General features: G+C 40.1%; 4 protein-coding genes across 4 annotated transcripts; 1 reads left to right on the top strand and 3 right to left on the bottom strand.

Moving 5' to 3' along the window:
- Positions 1–2,605: 2,605 nt before the first annotated feature.
- EAE97_011196 (uncharacterized protein) lies at positions 2,606–3,779 on the bottom strand. Its single transcript, XM_038881711.1, has 2 exons — positions 3,493–3,779; positions 2,606–3,396 (listed from the first exon to the last, which is right to left on the bottom strand). The coding sequence occupies exons 1-2, from the start codon at positions 3,538–3,540 to the stop codon at positions 2,851–2,853; spliced, it is 594 nt and encodes a 197-aa protein (XP_038727443.1). The 5' UTR covers positions 3,541–3,779; the 3' UTR covers positions 2,606–2,850.
- Positions 3,780–7,246: 3,467 nt separating this feature from the next.
- On the bottom strand, positions 7,247–10,287 carry EAE97_011197 (uncharacterized protein). Its single transcript, XM_038881712.1, has 3 exons — positions 10,131–10,287; positions 7,779–10,071; positions 7,247–7,713 (listed from the first exon to the last, which is right to left on the bottom strand). The coding sequence occupies exons 1-3, from the start codon at positions 10,151–10,153 to the stop codon at positions 7,591–7,593; spliced, it is 2,439 nt and encodes an 812-aa protein (XP_038727444.1). The 5' UTR covers positions 10,154–10,287; the 3' UTR covers positions 7,247–7,590.
- A 163-nt stretch (positions 10,288–10,450) lies between these two features.
- On the top strand, positions 10,451–11,650 carry EAE97_011198 (uncharacterized protein; the record flags this gene model as incomplete). The annotated part of the gene is made up of 1 exon (XM_038881713.1): positions 10,451–11,650. The coding sequence occupies one exon, from the start codon at positions 10,451–10,453 to the stop codon at positions 11,648–11,650; it is 1,200 nt and encodes a 399-aa protein (XP_038727445.1).
- An 892-nt stretch (positions 11,651–12,542) lies between these two features.
- Positions 12,543–13,844, bottom strand: EAE97_011199 (uncharacterized protein; the record flags this gene model as incomplete). The annotated part of the gene is made up of 1 exon (XM_038881714.1): positions 12,543–13,844. One exon carries the CDS (start codon positions 13,842–13,844, stop codon positions 12,543–12,545), a length of 1,302 nt encoding a protein of 433 aa, XP_038727446.1.
- Positions 13,845–14,924: the final 1,080 nt, after the last annotated feature.

The raw sequence follows: 14,924 nt of genomic DNA on the forward strand, positions 1-14,924 counted from the left end.
TCTTTATACCTTTAACTAAAGCTAATATAATCTCAAATATAAATATAGGGAAATTTGATTGATAATAAGTTATTCGAGATTTAACTAATATTGATTGAAAAAGAACTTCAATTAAATTATAAGAGATTTGAGAGATTTATTAATTTAGATTAAAAAAGAGGGAAATAAATATACAAATTCGAATATCTAATTTCGAAAATATAATTTCAGAATTAAATGAGATTAAATCTATTCTTTGAAATTTTGATTTTATATTCTAAAAAATAATTGATTTTTTATATATAATTTTAAAAACTATAAAGAATTCAATTTTCAAAATATGATTAATATATACCTTAATAAATCCATTAATTTGATTATTATATAAACATTTCAGATTATTAAAACAGTCTATATCAAATAATTAAATTAAATGGTTTAAATGTAGTAGTAGATTTAAGTATATAATATTATTCTCTTTGTAATATACTTAAAAAGCTTTTGATTTATAACTTTCATACCCATCTAATACTAATATTCGATATCTGTTCTGTTTTCAATTCTTAATATGCTTATCAAAGTATTTCAATTATTCTAAATCTGTTTTATTATTTGTTTATCTATTAAATATAAGTTTAATAGTTCAATCTATAAGAAAATCAATTTCAATATATCAATTAAAAAAATGAATTTATCCTTGAATTATTAGAAATAGGGGTATAATTTTATTTTTCCTATTACTATATATAATTATTATAGCCCATTTTTTATTACTTAATTATATTACCTTGCTTCTATTATTTCATTTAGTATTAATTATAATCATTCCAGAATATATTATACCTATTATAAAACTTATTTCATCGAAATTATAAAAATCGTTATTCAAAATACTATATTTTATTTATATATTTATAATCAATTAAAATTATTTTTTAATAAATTTAAAATCTTTACAAAAAACCCTTTGAAAATTATAAATATAATTAAAATATATTTTTAATTTAATTCGATATTTTACAAATCGATATATTTAGAGTTTCCTAATATATTTTATACTTTTCAATTCAAAAATATAATTTGCTATATCTTTTATATTTCCTAATTTAAATAAAAAATCTTTCAAATTTATATTAAAAATATATTAAATAATTATTTTCTTTTTTAATTCTATAATGTTATAATAATTCACCTGAATTTCTATATAAAATGATAAATTATTTATTTTGTATTAAAGAATTATATAAAGAATATTATAAAGTTTAAAAACTTTTCGAATATTTAGTTTTTTATTTTTATAAATAACTTTGATAATAAAAAAGATTCAGGTTTCTTAATTAGTTAATTTCATAATAATTAATTGATAAATTGTATATAGAAGTTGAAAATATGAATTAAGGGAAAAGTGGCCTACTCGATGATATAGCCCACTCGATAATAAACCACATTATAACAAGACAACCCTCAATGATTTGATATTCATATTGATATTCATCCTCATCCTCATCCTCATCCTCATCCTCATCCTCATCCTCATCCTCAAATACCCATCTATCTACTCATCCTTCTACCCACCTAGATATCTATACACTCATTCATCTCCCTATCTTCTCTTTACTCAAAGTAATATGTTTAAGCAGCTTTATTCCCTCCCCTCTCCATTGATCCATCTCATCTCACCTTGCAATTTCCTTTTCTTCTCCCCTTTCTGTTTTTCCTCTCTCTCCTCTCTTTCCTCTCTTTCCTCTCTTTCCTCTCTTTCCTCTCTTTCCTCTCTTTCCTCTCTTTCCTCTCTTTCCTCTCTTCCCTCTCTTCCCTCTTCTTTTTTTCTCCTCTTCCCAAATCCCCAAATCCCCGAATCCCTAAAATTTTTCAATATTCTGCTGAACTCTAGAAACCTATATTTGTTATCCAAATATCCAAATATCCAAATATCCAAATACAATACCTGAACACTCCAACACTTCAACTTCTACACTCACTCACTCATCCACTACTCGAGTACATCAGCATCAATATTATATACATATACATATACATATGCCTCTATCTCTCCCTCTCCCCCCCTCCCATATTCCCATCACATATCCCCATTACAAATTCACAAAATCCCAGATCTCCATCACAAGCCTACAAGCCCACAAGCCCACAAGCCCACAAGCACAAACCTTACTTTTCCATCTATCTTCAACATAATCAATATCACCATCATCTTCATCATCTTCATGTTTCTCGAGACGTGATAGATAGATGGGGATGGAAGTAGACTTTGATTGGTTTTTGAGAAGGTGAAAGTGCATCTGAATTTAGATGTAAACATGAACATGAGCGTGGGCGTGAACCGAGTAGCTAGCTACCCTAGGTAGGTATACATTGGGCTTGAAGTGAATGGTGATGGGTGATGGTACACATGACATCATCCCAAGAAATATTCACCATGTACGTAGAGGATTCTTGTGTTCTCGTGGTCTTGCGTTCATGTGTCCATATATTCATAGATGTTGAGTTGGATTAAGAAAAAGTTGAATATCAATCAAGAACAAAAAGACCATCTAGGAGTATTCAAGGTAGATTGGCAATAACATGGACGATAAACCAAAGACAAATTTCACAATGCAATTAGACAAGATATTTATGTTCATGTAATATTTTTATTTCCCAAAGCAATGAAATGCAATGTTACTAAGTACAGCGCCCGTTTGCGATACCCACTTCCCCTAACCATCATCATTACGATCATCAGTTAAACCATTGAACCCATCACCCCAATAGTATTTCCATCAATGTATTAGAAATCCCATATCAATAAGCTAGCTCCTTGCATGTTGTAAAGTGAAGTGAAGAAAGAAATTAATCCATTCATTCCTTCATTTACAAAGCAGCAGCAAAGATGGCGGCACCACCGAAGAGAGCAGCAGCTCCCATAGCACCAGTTTGAATAGCAGCTCCACCAGTAGAAGTAGAGGTGACAGTTGCACCAGCAGAGTTGGTGGTGGTAACAACTGAACCAGCAGAGGTAGCACGGCTACTGGCAGAAGAGGACAAAGAGGAAGTCTTGGAGCTCAAGCTGGATGCAAGAGAGCTGGAGACAGATGCGAGAGAAGAGGAAGCAGAGGAGGCGGCCGAGCCAGTGAGAGTTGCTGCGGAAGATTGAGCAGCCGAGAGAGAAGATTCAGCTGAAGCTTGAGCAGAGTTGATGGAAGATTCGGCAGAGGATACGACGGAGGAGAGAGAAGAGGAAACGGAAGAGAGAGTAGATGAGAGACCAGATGCGAGGGAAGCGGAGGACTCAGAAACGGAAGAGGCGGAAGAGGCAGATGTCACGGCTGCACTCGATGCGGAATCAGTGGCGGAGCTGAGAAGAGTTCCAGCACTGGCGGTAGCCTCGGAGAGAATAGATTCAACAGAGGATTGACCCTGCGATGTTATGTTAGTATCTCTGTACATGTGTATATTGTCGATTTGATCTATAGATCCATCGATCTATATCCAAAGATGAAAGTCAAAACATACCATAACGGCACCGGCCAAAGCCAAAACGACAATGTTCTTGAATTGCATATTTGCGGTTGATTGAATTAAACTTGTTTGTTTTTGAAGAGGTATTGGGTATGTAATGAAGAAAGTAATAAAAGACTTTTTGGGTATCGAGTTGAAGTGAAGAGTGGTGAGAGTGTGTGTAAGAAAGAGATTTAGATGTAAAGAAGAAGAAGAAGAAAAGTTCCATCAACAAACAGGAAGCCGAATTCTTATATAGCCCGTCCGCCAACAGCACAAACGACCTTTCCATGTATGTATACCAAGGTCTTCTACCTAGGTAGGTAGGCACCTCCACTAGGTCATACTAGCCTCATCATTACTTCCAACCTTGGAAGTTAATAATAAGTGGCTTAGGCGCTCCACTTTTCCAGCTTTCTGGTCGTTTTGTATTATTTTTGATTGGTTCGTGGAATTCCATGGAGGAGGAATTAGGAATTAGGTACGTGCTAGGTATGATTTAACATTCTTAACATTCACGTCATTGCCGTGCCAGACTAACTTTTGTGGGTATTGACTAATCTCCTAGTTTCATGGCAAAGGCAAAGGCAGAGCAGAGGCGAAAGAGAGTACAAGTAATAGAGCTACCTGTAGGGTCAAGGTAAAGAATTCTATCGAACCAACATGAAAGAATTGAGTGAAAGGATGAAAAGGTTTCGTTGAACGCTTTCCGTTTGTTTGGTTTGTTCTACTTCGTAGTACCTAGGTTGGTTGTACTTGAGATGTGAAGCTAGTATGATTGGAGTATAATTGAAGTATAATTTGTATAAAATTTGCATAGCCCATAGTTTATATAATCAAAGCACGCTGTTCCATTTCTTTGTCTTCTACCTACCTAGGTAGACACTAATTAGTATTTACCTGAACAGAGAGCGCGTAAAGATACGTCCCCTTCGTTATACTTTACCACGCCATCCTCCCAGACCCATAGCGTGATTTGGTCGAAAAGCTATTTTGGTTTTTGTAGAGACGGAGAGAGTAGTGTGCAGCAGTAGTATCTGAGTACGTACTATAATAGTGAAAGGAAAGATGCACTGAGCACGAGCATGTGTACCTGCTCTACTACACACAATAGGAAATTGAGTGTTGACAATTGGTTGCATACATACCTAGGTATACAAAATCATCACATCACATACATACCTACAGTGAAAACAAAACAAATCAAATCATAGCATAACATCGATACGAAGGAACACCGACCTACCCATCATCCATCCACTATTCACGTGTTATGACAACATAGATGTTTCCAATAGACAGTCGAGACAGTCGAGACAGTCCAAACGGACAAATATGATGAAATAAATCACTGAGACAACCCGCTTGGTCCAATTCCTCTGACATCCATCGTCATATCATATCATATCATCACATCACATCACATCACAACATACGGTGATGACATAAACATAAACATCATAACCCAGCGCACATATAGGTAGGGAGCCCGTCCCAGCCCATTCACCTCCCAACCCCCAAAATGCGATGTTCACGTGAATCGAGAAAAGTAATTTGCCATCTTTTATGCTGGAATCCGGATGGAGTGTCTCGCTTTGGAATGTCCTAGTCACCATGTACCTACTCTGTAAGAAGTAGTCAATACCCTAGTAAACATGTTGTGAACTTGTGATTGTACACGGTGCTAGAGAAAAAGAGTCCGGGGAGTCCGACGGTACGAGGTTAGTAGATGCATATATATACGGAGTATATGGTTCTAGACAATTGACAATTAAGTGGTGTTTATAACTGGCTCTTCTATTCTAAATCTGGAGCATCTAGACATCTGAGCATAAATTAGTTTTTTTTTCTTCCTTTCATTGCCTTGTCTTGCCTTTCATAAATATTATAAACTTCCAGTAAAGAGTCCGAGAAATAGTTAACTAGTAGCTATACCCATCATCTAAATACACATATATACATACATATTATGCAAACCCTCCACAACAAAACAGCACAACAACACCAAATCCAAATCCAAATCCAAATCCTCAAGAAGTAAGCAACGCAACGCAACGCAACACAGCAAAGCTCGGCAAGCTGCCGTTATACCGAAAAGCACGCTTTCCACACTCCCTTCCCGGCGAAATCAACAAATCAAACCCCAGTATTCCCTCTCGTTTTATGTAACGAGATGGCATCCCTACTGCACATCATTTCTTGGCGCAGTTTGAAGGTTGTTGTTGAGCCTGCATTTGCATGGATGTTCAGTTGTGAGTTGTAACCTTGCTTGTGCTATCGCCTATTAGGTATGTATGGATTATTTATGGATTATATTATATCAAATCATATCAAATCATGTCATATCACATCTGCTATTTCCATCTTCCCTTTGCTAGTAAAGCAGAAGAAGAAAGATCAATCTCAAAATCCTCGATACATATCTCCTAAAATCCCCCCTCCTTCAAAAATCAAATCAAATATCAACATTACAGTGTACATTACCCCAAACAAAACCACCAACCAAACCAAACACCCAAAGTCAACTTAAACTTAAACTTTTGAGTACCCTCCCTCCCGAAGCTCCCCTCCCTCCCGAGCTCCCCTCCCCTCCCCTCCCCCCAGTCCATCCAACCGCGATCCCCGATCCCCGATCCCCGCACTTGGCATCTACCCTAGCTTCCCTTTTCTTTCCTTTCCTTTGCTTCCCAGCCACAGACAGCCCAGACTCCAAGGATTTTAATTCCCTCTCACCTCTCCTCTCATTCGCCCAAATCAAAAATCATAAATCATAAATCAAAAACCTAAATCATCCATCCATCCACTCATTCTCCACCATAGCGTCATCATAGTTCTTGGTACCTTTTTTTCATTATTCATTATTCATTATTCATTATTCATTATTCATTATTCATTATTCATTATTCATTATTCATTATTCATTATTCATTATTCATTATTCATTATTCATTATTCATTAGGTAGGTACGGTATCCATTCATTTCACAACTACCTACCTACCTACCTACCTACCTCGGTATGTATTATTACTATTACTATTTTTTTTACTACCCACCCAGGTAAATATTCTTACAAAAACCACAACCACAGTTATAAAAATCATCATTACCATAATCTCACCTGACCTGATCTGATCCGATATGATCCATACGAAAACAAGAACAAGAACCTTGAAATCCATCCTCAAAATTCACTCCCAACTTGATTCTCCCGACTCGAGAAAACAAAAGCATCAGCATCAGCATCAGCATCAGCATCAATCAACATTGGCATGCCATGGATTGGCACCGGCACTTAAATATCCGTTTAGCCGTCTTTTCCATCCTCATCCCCAAGCCCCAGCCACAGTCTCAGCCACAGCCGCGAATCTCAAACGCCACCCACCTGCCCAGACGGGTGCCCACCACCCACTTGAATAGGTAGGAACAGGAGGGACATTCAAGAACACCCAAATCACTCGAGCAAACCCTTGAAGAAGAGAGAAACATACAACCAAGTAGGTACTTTGAAAACATTCATGTTCAAATATTCAAGTATTAGATCATAAGCTCAGTATATCGTAGAATTAAATCCATAAAAATGGTAAATCTTGATGAATTCAAAAGCTTTTCAATAGCTTTACTTATTTATATGTGAATGTAAATTCAAAGGTATGGATAATCTATCTAATTTGATATCGAATAGTGAAAAGAGTCTTCATATTTGATGTCCCGCTCTTTTCGTCCTGCTGTGCTGGAGTAATCTTAGGGTCGAGTGTATTCCTGATCTGTCAGATCCTCGGCAACTAGATGGTTGCTAGAGGTAGGTACATTCTATTGCCACCTGCGTCTTGGTAATGATCTAAGTAGCCGATGCCTGATGCGAATCCTTTCTTCCAAGATCAAATCGGGGAAAGTAATCCAAGAAAAGTTACATGAACATGTAACCAATTACTTAAGAGTTCATCGCCACCAAACGCTTGGTGGTTTCAACCCGTTTCAATCAAGTCCTCGAGAATCGAGAATATTCCATCATTGAATGTCTGTGAGACCATTGCAAATGACGCTCCGCTGGCCCTCCGGGAGCCACTGCCGTGGAGGCAGACTATTGAGGTACAATGTAAATAATGTTCATTCAGTTATTGGTTTGATATGGAGCAATTCCCTTCTTAATCTCATATACTATCTCTGCCGCTTCATCTGCACTTTTGGCTTCAAAATCATATCGTTTTTCTTCTCGTGATTTGTATACCACAAGCTGTATTAATATTGTTCATTAGTTTCAGATTTGAGGGTAGAGACGCTAGATTCTGTATAACATACCTTGAAATTGGTCGGGTGTCTTCGTGTTACTTTACAACCAACCACATTACTAAAATGCACCGTGGTTGTTTTACCTTGTCCTTCAAACATCGTCTTTCCTGTGGATGCTGGAAGAATATGTAGATATTCTCCATCAATCGCAATCACTCTTTCATTCATTCCTACAAATCTCATTGGTTGTTTTCGCCATACTATATACCTTCGATAGTTGGCACTTCCAAGTTCATCTTGCTTGACACTCTCCATGAGAGGATGTGGTACTAACATTTGAGTTCCCTTGCGAGCTTTGCGAGGATCGGGTCGATCTACCATTAATGAATTGGGTGTACTACTTGATGGTGAACCAGTCATCGTTAATGGTCCATCCGTAGCAAAACGTCGCCGATACAAATCTAGTTCTGATGAATTACCAATTGATCCTACTGTGCGATCAAGATAAACAACAGTCCCAGATCCGGTAAGTTTTAGAACGTGTCCTGCTTTGTCCAGTTGTCTCTTCTTACAAACCGTATCGAGGACATCAGCCAAGTAAGTATCGGTTGTGACTTCCAGAGCGACCATTTGCCCAGGTGTAGCATTTATCGAATGAATGTGAATGCTCAAGATCTTTTTTGTACCACCACCTCGAGAAGTAGGTTGAGTAAGAGCTGTTCCAATTGTAGGTGCATCTGCTAACGTGGAATTCTTTCGTAATGCAGTCATGGTTGTAAGAAGAGGATTTTGATAAGGTTGTGTACCAAGAGGAAATGAAGTATTAGCTTTGGGTGTATTGATAGGAGTAAAATCTTCTTCCGTTTCAGATGAGGCAACCGCCTCTTGTTTGAATTGAGGTGTAAGCCTCTGATTCTCCTCAAACTGTTCATCGGTAGCTTCAACCAAAGCAAACTCGTCAAAAGTTTTGGAATTTGATCTCGCTCTTGGTCCAGCTTTATTGTTGGCAAACGTAAATGATGTAACTGGCTTGAGACGATCAAGAGGTGGGAAGTCGGTGTCCACTTCCCCATCATCGACCATCCTTAAGATCCATCGATTGACATTCAATTTCTCAGGGGCTATGGTAGGTTCCAATTTTTCCTCAAAATACCTCCATAGACTCAACCCGATCAAATCAGTAATGACCACTGGTCGATTATGTGATTCATCTTCATGAACAGTTCTTCGAATCAAAACCTCGTAGGGCTTCTTTGTTGAAGTAGCAAATGGCGCCAATATACGGATATTGATAGGGTTTGGATCACCTTGTCCAGAGAGAGATGCAAAATTTTCAAATGGCATATTAGCTTTCGTTCGCTTAGCCGTAATCATTGCTGTCAACAAACTCTTGGGTTGTATCATACTAATTGGACGAGGAGGTGGTAGGGCTTGAAGTATTGGAGGGGCTGGCTTGGATCTTTTCGTTGGTGATCGTATAAGATCTCGAGGTATAGTATTACCGATATGTTCTGGAGCTGCAGTTATCGGTCCATCGACACTATCTAATATGGATGCACTGTCGATACTACCACCAAATGTGGAAGACATATCTGATCCCGAGTCTTCTTCTTCCTCCTCCTCTTCTAAGAGATCACTGACTTGTCTCTTCACACCCACATCAGGATCCGACGGACGTGTTCGAACCGTTCTGCCGGCTCTCGCAGCATTTCTGTTTGATTCTCTCTGTCTTTGGAAAGCAGATGCATCAAACTCATTATCAGATGACATTTCACTACTCGTAACAGTATCTCTTCTTGCTCTTTCCTTCACAACTTCCACAGCAGACTGAGAACCCCTTCTTATGCCAGGTCCTGGAGTGCGTGAAGGAGAACTCGCAGTAGTAGATTGTCGAAGATTGGATCCACGAATAGGAGAAGAACCAGAACGATTTCGTATAGGCATTTTAGAGAATTTGATTTGTTGTGCTGCCCTTTGATCTCCATCATCATCACTATCATCACTCAAATCACTGCTATCTTCCTCCTCCATTTGTTCTCGTCTGCGCCTCCTTTTGGTAGCGATTCCAGGCCCAACAGTATCCCCTGCCCCTCCTGTGAGCAAACCTCCTTCATCGACTTCATCTTCAAGACCTGAAGGTGCCAGACCAGCTGATCTAGGTGGTGCTTGGAAATATTCCGATGCGATGGCGGTGGGTATTGGTGGGGAATGAGTTCGTTTTATATTTGCGGCATTCGTGCGCCATCCAGCAGCTTTGAATCCGGGAGTGTTTAGGAATCCATCGTTGATTGTTATGAGCCTTTCACCAACACCATCCGCGATTGTGTTTAAATAATTTGATCTCAATTGATAAGAGACGAGACTGTGTAACGCGTTAGTTAGATTAAGGAAGTGGGATGGTTGGGAATTTAGAAATCTTACTCTTCCACTTGAATGACCGACATAGTAGAAAAATAATGTAAACAATGTATAGAAACGATCACCGGCTCGTAAGTACGAAAGAATGGTAAGAAGGGTTAGAAGGTGTGATTGCTCAAGTCATTATCAAGCTTCCATAATTGAATTCAACATGGTGGATGAAGTTGAGATACTATCAGTGTTCAGCCTTACAGTATCTGGGGTACACTAAAATTGACGCCTGTGTGATTTTCATCAGGCTGTAATGACAGCCTTTTCCTCAACTGTCACAAATCACAAACTCCAAACCGTTACAATCAAAATCATCAAAAAACACCGCAACAATGGGACTGGTAGATTATTCAGACTCGGAAGATTCAGACTCTCCAGAAGTTACTGCCCCAAAGCCATCAACATCAACATCAACATCTGCAACTGGTAAATCTACATTCCAAAAAGTTGTCGATAGATCAAATCCTGGCAAGATTCGAGTTTCATTACCACAAGCATCTTTGAAAGATGATACGAAAACCGATGAGCCTCCAACGAAGCGCGCAAAGACAGGTGGTGGAGCTTTCAGCGGATTTAATTCATTCTTGCCAGCTCCAAAGAGGACAGAACAATCTACGAGTGCGACGTTAGGTGGTGGAAATGGGGCGCGAAAGAGTGGTTTGGGAGCTGGAGTTAGTTTGAAGACTGGTGCAGCTCCTGCTTTTAGTAGAGAAGCGGAACCGGTACAGGAGAGAGAATACACAACGGGAGAGCCTGCTGAAGAGGAAGAGGGAGCTAGTGGATCTGGATTGAATTTACCTCCTCCAAGCTCCTTGGTCGATGAACAGAAACCAGCAGATGAAGTCAAATTGGTCGGGAAACCATTAATGTTCAGACCATTATCCGTCGCGAGGAAGCCAGCAAAAAAGAAGCTCCAGAAGCCAAATTCAAATGCATCTACGCCTTCCACTTCTACTTCAACACCACAAATTAGCACGCCAGCCACTCCACAGAATACCGGGAAGGTAGCGCCAAAACCAAAAGTATCCTTATTCTCTCTAGAAGTAGAAACAGTCAACACTCCAAACACCACTTCAAACGGAGAATACACACCACTGCTCTACCAACCCACCCCTTCCAAAGAGCCTATATACGAAGAGTACACCCCAACAACCAATCACACCCTCCCCTTCGCTCCCACGCCCCCAGTAAATAACCACAATACCGAATCCCTCTCCTCTATAGCCGACACTCTCCATCTCTCCGCCGCCGAACGTCGCCAACTCTTCGGTCGTCAAAAAGGTGGTGGCTCCGGTTCACAGGCTGCAACAAAAATCATAAATTTCAACACAGATCAAGAATACGCACATAATGAAGAACTCCGCGCAGCAGGCGAACAAGTTGTTCATAATCCTGTCAGAGCAATCGCGCCTGGTAAACATAGTTTGAAACAGTTGGTTGGAGCGGCGCAGAGTCAGAGGGAAGCATTGGAGGAGAGTTTTGCGACGGGTAGGAATAATAGAAAGGAAGCGGGGAGTAAATATGGATGGTAGATCTGGGGTCTGGACACTAGATTGGTTACTAATGATGAGGAAGAAAGAAGAAGAAGAAGAGAAGAAGGTGGAATGGAAATATGAAATGAGAAATGAGAAATAATTCGATACCCATATACAGTATTCTCAAAACGTGGTTCATGATTTGTAATGTTGCACTGATATATCGGACAAATCTCAAACCTTCTCTCATGTTCTCACTCATCTCGCTGGTAAATATCATAGCAGTGCAACGATAAGCGAGGAGACCCCCTTACATTACTGGAAGATGGGTATCAACTTGCTATCACTTTGAACTAATCGAATTATCTATTGAATATCTTGCAAAGCAGAAGCTGCCAAGACTCTCGACGATAGTAACGATATTCTCATATTGACGAAATCATTGACAGAGTAGTTGCGTAGCTATGGAGATAGGGGAGGGTATGTGAAACTCAGATGGAGCGCGCTGGTGGAGTTTGAGAGTCGGGAGGGGAATGCTAATATAGAATCTATGGTGAGAATAGGATGAGAATTTTATTCTATTGTGTTCTATTGTATTGTATTGTGATTCATGTGTTATGAATATATACTATATAGCAAAGTTAGAGGGACAGAAAGAGAGAGAGGTACATGTACATAATGAAGAGAGGAAGTAAATTGTAGTTAAGAATCGCAGTGTAGGTATGTAGAATCATATAATTAATATATATATATATATAAAGATGTACTAAATGTATATACAAATTCTATCATTTTCCCGTCCATTCATCCTAACACCTATCCCCGATTTAATAATAATAAAAACCCTCCAAACCTTTCCCGATCACAGCTCTTGTTCTCGGGAAATATATACGCCATAAGCCGAAGCTGGAACCCTTAACCCAAATATATATGAACGCTACACAAAATTTCAACAATCCACTTGAATAAGAGTGAGTCTCCTCTCTCCTCTCATCAAATGCTCCCACTCCCCTCTAGTCCCCGGACTCACATCCTCCAAGCGATTCGGGGTTCTATCACCCCTCAAGAACGGTCCCCGATCTTCTCTCTCTCCATTTCCGCTCTCCCTCTCCCAAACAGGACTTTCCCCATCTCTCCCCTTCGCGCTCTCACCCACCTCTACCAAATCCTCTTCCTCAGCACTAAAAGTCGTCTTCACCGAAAGCGACTTCCTCACTTCATCATTAAAAATCGCCTTTTCTCCTGCACTCCCCCCATAAACCTTCTTGTACCCTTCCTCAACATCACACAACGCACTCAGCGAAATCCCCAACCACTCATACCCTCTCATCACCTCACTTCTCCCGAGCTTTCCCCCCCGCACCAAAACCACGCGTCGCAACTCATCAATCGCAATACTCATATCTTCTGCAGAGAGACTGCGCGAGTAAGTATGCAGCGCGCATTTAAAGGAATACAGATTATCGAGCGAGTAGAGCGATAATCCCGGTGCGGTGAACACGACGCGATTTTGAGCCAGCGAGCGACGAATGAGATCTTGGGTTGCGGGATCGGAGATGGGGGAGGAGAGGGAAGAGGAGGAGAGCCAGTCGGATCCGATGGAGGGAAATTTCCTTTCGGCCCGGGAGATGGTGGAGCGGAGGATGCGTTCGGCGCGGGGAGTGAGACGGGTGGAATGCATGAGCGTGATGCCGTAGCGGTTGGGGGTATCGGGGGATATCCATTCTGCGGGTGGAGAAGACGGAGTGGAAGGAGGAGAAATGGATGCGCGGATGTGGTGGGTCATGGTATCTTTGGGGGAAGAAGGAAGGCCGGAGTATTTTGTGCGGGAGAGATAGATGGTCGAGGTGGAGAGGGTAGATGCTGTTGTGGAGTTTGAGCGCTCCGAAAGAGAATTCGAGAAGATCGTGCTGGTTGGGCTTGAAGAACGAGAACTAACTGGAGAGGCTCCTCGACGTGAGAGTGAAATGTTGCGAGCGTGAGATGCGAGTGGAGCGCTATTGTAAAGGAGTGTTGATGGAGATGTAGTGTGAGAATAGGAACCGGGTGCGGTTGTAGTCCTGGAAATAGCGGGACTTTGAATTTGATTATCTTTTTTGACGACGATCAATGATAAGTGAAGTCTCTTTCGTACCAAGCGTTTGGATACGTAATCGAGAGCTTCGAGTAATTCTGATGGTAGTTGCATTGGTTGGAGCAACGATGTACCCGCTTCCAACGGAGAGGATATCTTATGCTTTGAGATAGGCATATTGATGACAATGAACAGATCTTGCAATGAATAGATGTTATCGAGAGACTTTTAATCGTCTATCTTGATATCCAATGCAAAAAGCTGAAGCCGATGGGAGAGCTACTTAACTCAAGGGAGCAGTCAAGAGATATATAAACTTCAAAACTTCCAAAACCAAGAAGACGCCAATGCCCAAAATAAACTCTCCGATGCATGATACCCGCATAGCGGAGAGACAAGCATGTAGCCTTAGCATGTAACTAACATGGTATATAGGGCATATAACGCAAGATACTGATAGATCGTCGAGCTTTGACTACATTCTGCTCTATGATCACTTAACCGATTTCCCTACTACGTGCACGTCCCTGCTATATGCACGATCTTGATCACCCATTTTGAATCACTTTAAAAATTAATAACAATTCCAATTTATAAGATAAAGAGCTAGCAATTTAATTGATAAATGACAAGATATAATACTATCTAAAAACATAATAAAATCTTCAGATTTTGAATTTCGATGGAACTCGTAGTGCTCGCCCTCTACTAGATCGCAATATGACCTCCTCCTCCTTCTCCTTCGAATTATTAGCCTCTACAGCATCAGAGAGCTCTATAGTCTTTGTTGATGTTAGATCTATAGTAGAAGAAGCTTTGGGGAACTTTTTATCTCTTTTGATTGGAGATTTCGTTGATTTTAGAGTCTTTTTAACCTCCTCTTTCGCATCACGTGCAATCTGACGATCAACCTCCCTCTGCAATACTCTCTCTTTCGTCTCAATCTCCTTCCGTTCCTTCTCAGCTTTCTTTTCAGCTTTTATTTGAAGCTTAGCTTCCTTCTCTTGCTCCTCTTTAAGTGCTTTATCTTCTTGATACGCTCTAGCTTTAATAATAGCAGAGGGTGACCATAAAAACGCACCATTCCCCTCCTCTCCAATGAGATTTAAACGCTTTGAACGAGCTCTTTTCCTTTTTTCAAGCTTTAGAGCCTCTTCTAAACCTTTAGATCTATGCCCCTGTATAGAAGCTTCAGCTCCTAATGTAGTTGCAGCCTTAAAAAGCTTTAAAGTGATCTCATGGGTGGGAGCGCGACGA

The sequence above is a fragment of the Botrytis byssoidea genome (assembly GCF_014898295.1).
Source record: "Botrytis byssoidea strain MUCL 94 chromosome Unknown BBYS_034, whole genome shotgun sequence".
Classification (NCBI taxonomy): Eukaryota; Fungi; Ascomycota; class Leotiomycetes; order Helotiales; family Sclerotiniaceae; genus Botrytis; species Botrytis byssoidea.